The 9289-nt window shown below is 45.3% G+C and overlaps 1 protein-coding gene across 3 annotated transcripts in view; it reads right to left on the bottom strand.

Annotated features, from left to right (window-relative positions):
• Positions 1-5606: 5606 nt before the first annotated feature.
• The window catches only part of LOC104675111 (C-C motif chemokine 2), a 36173-nt gene continuing 32490 nt past the window's right edge, over positions 5607-9289 (bottom strand). Inside the window, exons 1-3 of one of the 3 annotated variants that reach the window (XM_010379570.1) lie at positions 7843-8059; positions 6509-6620; positions 5607-6133 (exon numbers count right to left, since the gene is read on the bottom strand). In XM_010379570.1, the coding sequence (XP_010377872.1) occupies positions 6028-6133; positions 6509-6620; positions 7843-7918 (294 nt within the window). In that variant the 5' untranslated portion in view covers positions 7919-8059 and the 3' untranslated portion in view covers positions 5607-6027. Of the gene's footprint in view, positions 6134-6508; positions 6621-7842; positions 8060-9289 lie in introns of those variants that run through there. The other 2 variants (XM_030924010.1, XM_010379571.1) reach the window with 2 other exon arrangements.

Here is a 9289-nt window from a genome sequence, read left to right as displayed (position 1 = left end):
ATCTAGTTTAAGAATCTGTTTTATGGTTGGATAAACTAATGCCCAGTGAGAAAACAGAAGTTTCCCAAAGTTACCTTACAAGGTGGCTACACAGCAAAGCCAGGAGCCATAGATCATGCAGGAGGCCCAGGCCCTGCATCACATAGTAGTTGCTATGTTGCTTTACCTAGAGCCCCACCCACCTGCCTGGACCGAGGTAGTCATTCTGTTGGCTTCTGCAGCGTCAGTGGTCAATAAGTCTCTGCTGAGTGCTTCTCTGTGAGTTGCTCTCAGCTGCAGAGAACTGCCTTCCTCAAGGTTACATCCCCATTTCTGGGGGTAGTCCGTATGTAATGATTGGTTGATGTAGGTATAGAAACTCCTGCTGCCTGTCTCCTAAATTGGGCCTGTTCAATTCTGAAGGGTCATTTCAGCTCCAGAATACCCCATATGATGAGTCTAGGGGCATACAGGGACACTTCCTCAAAAGTAAAAGACTAATAATTGCATCTCATGCCTCTACCATTTAAAAAGAAGTGCAGTGCCCAGTAGGTAGCTTACCTCCACTTAGGAGGGAGGGCTACTCTGACTCGCATACACAGAAGGTTACCAGTAGTGACTGGGATGCTGAGCAGGAATGGGTTCTGCAATGGGTCCAGGCTGTGGCACAAGAGATCCTGTGGCTTGGGTCATAAACCAGGCAGATCTTATGATATTAGAGTTACCATACTGGGATGGGAAAAGAGGCCCACTGGGCCCTGTGAAATCTGTGCTTTAGTAGAAGAACCTGGAGTTTTGGAGAAAAGTCAGCTGTCTGAAGAGGAGAACTTGTATCTTTTGAAAAAAAGTTCCTGGTGTGCTACTGAACTCTTGTAGAGATAGAAAGTCTGGCCATGGGAAATCAAATTATATTTGTAGCCAGAATTTTGCAGACTTTGCTCCCCATGATCTGTGTTCAATCAAACCTACCAAATCATAATGCCAGGTGGGCCCAGTGGTAAGATTGAGGCGGTGCATTTGCCAAAGGGCATTGCACAGTAAACCATATGAGCAGATGGCTCAGACCCCCATATCATCCATACTGCATGCCATTTGCTCACTTCATACCCATGGCTGCCTGGGAGTCACTCGTGACAAGCTGATGGAGGAAGAAAAAGGCTGAGCATGGTTCACAGATGGTTCAGCTCTGCATGTGGATACAAACGAAAAACGGATGCCAATTGCTCTACAGGTCAACTCAGGGATGGCCTTGAAAAGGAGAAGTGAGGGGAAATCCTCTCAATGGATAGAGTTTGAGCAGTTTCCTCAAACTAGTCATCGACTTGTATACACAGAGAGGTGGCCTGAGGTTAAAATATATATGGACTCATAGATGGTGTTGAATGGTCTGCATCATTGGGCAGGGGTCTGGAAAAACAAAGGTAAAAATTTCTGGGAGAAAGGGGTTCTGGGAGAGAGGCATGTGTATGAACCTATGAGGCAGGGCAGAGTATGTAAAGATGTGGTGCTAATCCCATCAGGGAATTTGGACATAAAGAATGACTAAGTAACAAGATGACTCAGCCAGTTGGCATCAGCCAGCTTCTGTTATTTGTCACCACAGTTCTGGGACAGTGAGAATATGAACAAAGTCATTATGGTAGTAGGAGTTTAGATGACACATGGCCCTGTAGCTGAATGTCCAACCTGCCAGTAACATAGCACCTTGTTGATCCCCGGCTATGGCATCATCCATCCATACTGGAGACTAACCAGCCATTTGGTGGAAAGTACATGTTTGATTACATTGCACCTATTCTACTCTGAAAAGGGCAATGACTCACCTCAACTGGAGTAGACACACTTTCCAGGTATTTCTGTCTCCAGTACCTTAGACAGCACCATTATTTGAGAGCTTACAGAGTGTTCACTGGCACGAGTTGCCACATAACATCACTATAGACTGGAAGACACACTACAGGAAATGAGGTGCAGCACTGATCCTATCCTACTATCTACCTGTGTTATCCACAGGCTTCCAGGCTGATAGAGTAATGGAATGGCCTGCTGAAGGCACAGTTAAGGCACCAGTTTGGAAAGAATATCCTACAAGGAAGAAATATTATCATCTAGGATTCAATATAGACCCTAAAGCAAATAATAAGTGATGCTGTATTCCCAATAGGTAAAATTCATAGATCCAGGTCAAAGGTGGAAGTAAAAGTTGCCCCACTTACCGTTACTCCTAGTGACCCACTTTGGGGGATTTGTGCACATCAGGGCTGTATGGATTTAGAAATACTGTTTCCCAGAGGAAGAATGCTTACCCCTTGGTTCCTAGAGGGAGTCTCATTAATCCTCAGCTGCAATCTATATCTTTAGACTTGCAGGCTGAGAAACTAACAGGCAAAGAGAGGAAGAGATCACCATCCAGGTCAGGGTAATGGGGCCTGGTCAACAGAAGTGGATGGAGCTGCTTTTGCTTAATGGGGATAGATAAGAATATGTTTGGCACCTGGGTGACCCTTTTGGGTGTCTCTTGACCCATTTAAATGGCAAATGGACAACAGTAGCAGCCATATCCTTGTCCTGAGAGGAGTATGAAGACCAGGGCCTGAACCTCTCAGGGATGAGGGTCAGGATGAATCCTGAAGGCAAGCCACTTAGGCCAGCAGAGGCATGGGCTGAGGTTGAGGAAAATCTGGAATGAGTGTTCTAGGAGTGGGGTGATAAGCATCATTTATAACCTCAAGACCAGTTGCAGCTGTTGGGGGTGGCTACTGTTCGTGCCACCAACCTTCTTGCAAGTTTCCTAAAGAAATGAGGCTCAACAGATTTCTGGATGAGTTTTCCAGAACTTTGTATATAAGCAAGTGGATTTGAATGGCACAAGGGGTGGCTCATGGTGGAGATCATAGTGTGCTGCCCAAGTTTTTCCCTCCCAGGTCTAAAGTGCTTCTTCCCCAGCTGGTAGAAGTGTTGGCAGCCAATGGCTTTCAGCTGAATTTCCTCTCTGAGGCCTGCCCTCAGCAAAAAACAGCTGCCTTGCCCAGAGTTGTGTCCTCTTCCAGGAGCACCCTGCAGCCAGGACTGGTTCAGATAGGGGTATAAAAGCCCGGCCCTTGACCTCATTTGTGCTATCCCAGTTCTAAAGTTCCCTGTGGGATTGCTGAGACCTGGGCTGTGATTGCATCACAGTATCAATTCTCCCTCTCATTAGTTCAGCTTCCCCGTACTCTCAGTGAACTCTGCATGAACATCTTCGTCTAAGAGTATGCTTTCCAGAGAAATCAGTTGGTGACATCCCTGATTCCTGGTTAAGATATGAGTGCCATCAGAAAACTTAAACACATCCAATATTTTGTGCCCATAGTTTTATACTCAAGGCCCTGTTGAGGCTATTCCCAATTGGAGGGGAATTTTGTTCAGGATTCCTTGAGAGAGCAGTAGGGGATATGAGCAAATTCTGTTCAGTCATTCACAAACAGAGGGCACCTCTTCCCTCTACTCCCCTTCTTAATCTCCTCATCAAGATTGACCTGAAACCTGAGGATCTGTGATCCCAGTGAGCTATTCTGTGGCCATCCCATGCCTCCTGGACATGCTGACCTCTGGAGGTACATCCTGATTGAGGTTTAGGGCTGCAGTCCGCTAGGCTATAGGAGAGGCAGAGAGGTTGTTTGTACTCAGAGTGAGGGCCAGTGATTGCTCTGAGTGGGAGCCCTTCTGTAGTAGATACAAAAAGTTCTCTGATGGTTCTGGGGATCTGTGCTTCTTTTCGAGGGCCTCATAGAGAAATCTTCCAGAAATAGAGTCAGTGTGCCAGTTAGCCTGGCGCCTGTCTGACTTGGGCTTATGAGTGTAGAACCCTCTGACAACATTCCTTCCCTCCATGGGTGGAGCTAGTGATGCTTTCCAAGAAGTAGTGCCCTCAGAATAGGAGATCTTGGTGGGTCATTGGTCAGATTGCTTAAAAGCTATTAATATACCCCTATTATGGATGGGGTAACTAAAGCCAAAAGTAACACAGTGACAGAGACCAGTTCTCTGTTTGGGATGAAACTGAAGTCATTTGCCTCCTAGATCAGTGCCCTTCCTAATGTCTCACTCTGTTCTTCATATTGCCTTGTGCCATTGCCACCACACAGTCCAAGGGGGACGGCCTTATGAATGGTGCCCCTGGGAGCTTTGCATGCAGTGGCCCTGCTGGGCATACATGACACAGTAGGCCATTGGCCCTTCAGATCAATGGCCTTAGACCATGCAGAGTTACACCAGCAGGGCCCCTGTGACCCTTTTCTACCCTTGGGGACATAGTTGGTCTCTGCATTCAGGTACATGGGTAATGTAACCAATGGAAATGCAAGCTGATTGTGTATGCTGAAAGGGAATCCTGATTTAAGTTGCTTATACAGGAAGATGAGGTCCTGTCCATTTGACTGGAAGTTCTCAAGCCGGTAAAGTTAAGGTGTGAGTAAACAGTGAGAGAGAGAAGTTAATTTTCTGGGTGTAAGAAGCTAACCTTTAATTGCAGCTTTGGCATTGAGAAAGTTTCCATGTTACTGGTTCTACTTTTTCATCTACAAAATTAGGCATTCCACCCTGCCTCAGCCATTCTTGCAATTATCTTCTCCCTTTCCATCTACCAATGCCCTGGTTCCATACCCTCCATACACTGCAATAGTGAGCTAAGTGCTTCGCTTTTCTCCTCCCAGTTCAGCCCATGGCCACCTGGTTGCCCTTCCTGAACCCCCTCATAGTGTGGTCACGGCACTTCTCTCCACTGAATCAAAACTTGCAATGCCTTCTATTCCTAGAGTGACCACATGCTCCAGTTTACTTAGGACAGTGTTAATTTATATCTGTTGTTCCAGAATACTTATGAATAATACCAGTTTTCTGCTCTCAAAAGCATCCTGACTTGACTGGGAAGAATCATATGTTCACCTTACATGAAGCACAAACTCCCCACCTAGACAGCCTGGCCTCAAACTTCTTTCCAAATTTCCCCACCATTTCACACACACTCGAACACTGACACCTTTTGATGGGCCCCCACCCAACTGGGTAAATGCACCATGATCATTCCTACTTCTTGGATTTTGCTCAAGCAACACCTCTTCTCCTCTACCTAGACTGAATTATCTCCAGCAAGGCCTGTTCACTTTGTGCATGCACCAAGACCTACTTTAAGCTCCACCACACCTGTAAAGCCTGCACCCCCAACCCTCTGGTAAAGGGTCATCTAGCCTTCCTCTGATTTCCCAATGTCTGTCATGTCTGCCTAGTCTGGATTGGAAGACCGACGAACAGGGTCAGGTAGAGGGAGATATGACAGGGCTGTTAAAATAAGTCCCAGGAGAGGCAAGCATGGGGTGGGGAGAAAAGGAATGGTGGCAAAGCTCCTGATATTTTCATGGCTGAAGTGTTGGGGTCTGGGAAATACTGTTGAAAATGGGAATAGAAGGCTGAAATGGGTTTGTCAGTTTTACCCTGCATTTCAATGAAGACGAGCTAAGCCAAAAGGTCATTTCCCAGGGACACAGTTCCCACCCCCATAACCAAGCCCCTCCCAGCCACAATCACCTTTGTCCCCCTCAGCTCAGTGTGGATTTCCTGCAAAAAAATTACATCTAGTGACTATAATAAAATACGCACATACTTTTTGTATTCCTAAAACAACATTTACTTCCATTTAATGAGTGACGCTTTGGGTTCACAAGAACAATGACATTTTTATACTAATCATCTTTGCCAGGATCTTTACAAGATTCCAGGCAGGAAGAGAGGAGAGGGGGAACATTGCCCACTTGTGGCAGGGGATCGAATTGGCGGTTCCACAGGATAAAGAATCTGCACAAAGCTTTACAGTTTAAAAATAACTGATATTCATGGAGGATACATTTTAAAGCCTCAATAAATTAAATGCAATAGGTTTTTAAATATATATATATATTAAATAAAACCCATGCCCTTTGGACTGATAATGAGGTTACGTCAGAATGCATTGTACGAAGGGAAAACAAATTAGGCAACAGCCTCTGGTTTGGTTTCAAAAATGGTGATTATTTATGGCTTTGGAGTTGGAGATTTTTGGTCCAGATACTTCACGGAATCCTGCACCCACTTCTTCTTGGGGTCGGCACAGATATCCTTGGCCAGTTTGGTCTTGAAGCTGTGGGAGACAGAGGATGCAATTGGAAGGATTGTTTTTGAAAATTCTGCCCATTTGACCCTAAATGTTTAAGGACCATTTGCCACTCGACAAAGGGTTGCCATGGAGAGGAGGAAGGATGAGACTCCTGGGTTAGTTGCTGCTCTTGAAGGCCCAGTAAAACCATCTTTGTTCTTAACTTGAAGAAATTGATGTGACCACAGCAAGCTCCCAGGCAGGGAGCTGGGAGTGAACATTCACTTGTGAAAATTAATGAATTGGACCAGAGGTCAAACTATCAGAGTCTATGACTCCCAGCAACTGTGACACAGTTCTTGACTCTGTAACCTAGACATTAATTTTTTGTCTAAGGGAGGGTGAGCTTTATTTACTTACATCACAGCTTTCTGGGGACATTTGCCACTGGTGATTCTTCTGTAGCTCTCCAGTCGCTGAAGGGGTATCTTCTTATTGGTCAGGGTAAAGCAGCAGGTGGTTGCAACAGAAGCTGAATTTTGGGGGAAAAAAATGAACAGAGAAAAAAATGAGCCACATGATGATACACAGACATTTCCAAGCATGAATTTGTAAAGGAAGTTAGGAGAAAGCTAGAAATTGCGAGAGGTGGAGGGAGAATCCCTCTGCTCCGAAGTCCTATGTGTCTGGCGGATGCTGTCCTGTGTCTTCAGCATCCTCCCCTGTGCATTGAGGACTCATCATTACTCTTGAGGGTATGGAAAAAGCTTGGTCAATGTGACAAATGCTAGCTCTGTCATTATAAAGACCTACGTGGCCAGGTGATGGTCATGGTAATTTTCACCAAATATTCTCCATCCTTAGTTTTGAGACACAAGGTAGACTCGCATTTCTTGACCACTTTTGTTTGTTGGAGGCATTAATTCATTTTGATCAATAAGGGAGGAGACAAAGTGATGGGTGTCATTTTTGAGCCACAGTGCATTGCCTATGTATGCAAGACTCCTGAGAGCTTCCTTTTGCTTAATCACAGTATCCATCAATGTTCCCTGTCGTGGGCAACTTCTCCATCAGTCTAGAATCCTGAGTATAAAATGCAGAAGCCTGAGTCCATACATTATAGATATTTAGTAGAAGTGAGAAGGTAACTTTTGTTAATTTAGTTAATTCTGTTAAGTCATTGATAATTTAGAACTGTTTGTTACCATGCCATGCACTGGCTCAGGGGGACTGATACACTCAGTAAATTTGTCACCAGAGTATGGGAAAATGAGTTATGGAACAAATCTCCTAGATAACTTTCCCAAACAGTGTCAAAATAAGTCACCTCAAGAGATCCCCCGGGACCTCGTTCTTCTCTTAGGCACTGGCTCTGAAATCTGTCCTGGAGTCGAATTAACATATTGAGCTTCTAATCAACAGATTTTCCTTCTCCCCCACTGCAAAAATGCCCACCATGTCCACAGTAGGAAAGAGCCCTTCTTTAGAGTGCCCCATTCCCAAACACTGTAAGGATAGCTGGATATGGATGCAACCAGCATCCCTCTTGAATGTGGGGAACAGCCTTGGGAGCCTGGGCTTCTAGTTCTGGCTCTTCCAGTGACTGGATGTGAGGATGAGCCATTTCTTGTCCACCCACAAAACCCGTTTACCTATTTTTTGGATGGAGAATTTGCAGTGAGTCTCTAAAGATTCTTGCTGACCTGGTAGCTCTAAAGGTGGTTACCTTTCCTGTAAGGAGTTGGGGGGCTTACCTGGCCCAGTGAGCCCCTGGGGGCTGAAGGCAGCTGCTATGAGCAGCAGCCACAGAAGTGTCACGGAGACCTTCATGTTGGAGGCCGAGGGTATGAGATTCGGCGTGAGAAGTGGTGGTTTCTGGGCTGGTCTCAGCCTCTCTGCTCCTCTGGCTCATCTCCCTGCCTTTTATAGGGAGCAGACTGTGAGGGAGCTTCCAGGGAAGTCTTTGCCTATGCAGGGTCATGATGAAGGAGTTTCTGAATTGCTGACCAAATTCCAGATCCTAGGAGGTCATGCAGAACAGAAGAGAGGCAAGCTAGTGGGAGGGACTTGGTACATTTTTTAATCCATCTGGATCTTGCTGCTGGAAAGGAGGGGAATATGTGATTATGAAATGAAGTTACACATCTGTATTGAGGGAAGGGAGCAAGAAAACCAAGGGCCGGGGGGATAAGTTGAAATTAAACACCTGTAGTGGGGGAAAGGAGCAAGAAAACCAAGGGCCTGGGGGATGTGTTGATCTAAGAACCTTCCTTGATTCCTGTATTCACATGGTCTTGAGGATTTTGGAGACCAGTAAGGAGCCCCAAAACTTCCATTAGGCTCCCACCCAGATGCAAAGAGAGCTCAGTAGCCCTGCACATGGTTGCATCTCTGAACCAGGAAGGACAACACACCACAGCTTAGATGCTGTGTTTTAATGGAGTGATCATAGAATCTTAGTGCCCTGCAATTTTAGCTTGACAAGACATCAGAACTGGATAGTTTCTGTTAATCTTGACTTCTGGGGCACTTTTAAACCATTTGCTTAGCTGCTGAAGCCCTTTTCATCAACAAACCCCAACTCATCAAATACACTGTAGTGAAGGGGATTTGTTTGAAACAGAATAGGCAGCCTTCTGTGCCCTTATTTCCCAGGGAACACATTTAGGGAACACATTTGGAAAATCAATTATCTAGTTTCCCCCTTGCTCTCTGAGCACACATTGCAGACAAGGTATCTGATGGCTAAAAATATCAAAAATTGAGGGGACACAAGAACCCATACCTATCCCTTTGTTCATAACACTAGGCACCCTAGTTGGAGAGGGTATAAGGGAGGCATAGTCTTTAATGGAGCCACTGCAGTGGATTACAGCATTGAATACTGGTGTGGAGGTACTGCAAACCTGTTTCCTGTTTTTTCCTGCACACTCTCATATCAAAATGATTGATTGGTACAGGAGCACAAACAAGAATGTTAAAGATTCTGAGGAGTTGCCTTGCGTTAGTTAAATACTGTGTTGTGGTTGACTGGTGATGTCTGTCATGGGCACAGGATGAGAGAGGGATCTTGCTGTTCCACAAAGTCTCTAAGTGCCCATCCAGGATAATGGGTCTATAATTACCTAAAAACGTAACTATAATTACCAAATAGAGGCCAAAAATGTTGAGTCTTCCTTGTTCTTTCCTACTCTATTCCAG

Source organism: Rhinopithecus roxellana, chromosome 19 (assembly GCF_007565055.1).
Source record: "Rhinopithecus roxellana isolate Shanxi Qingling chromosome 19, ASM756505v1, whole genome shotgun sequence".
Lineage (NCBI taxonomy): Eukaryota > Metazoa > Chordata > Mammalia > Primates > Cercopithecidae > Rhinopithecus > Rhinopithecus roxellana.
Note: the sequence above shows the minus strand (reverse complement) of the source record. Positions and strands in the feature narration are given on the sequence as shown.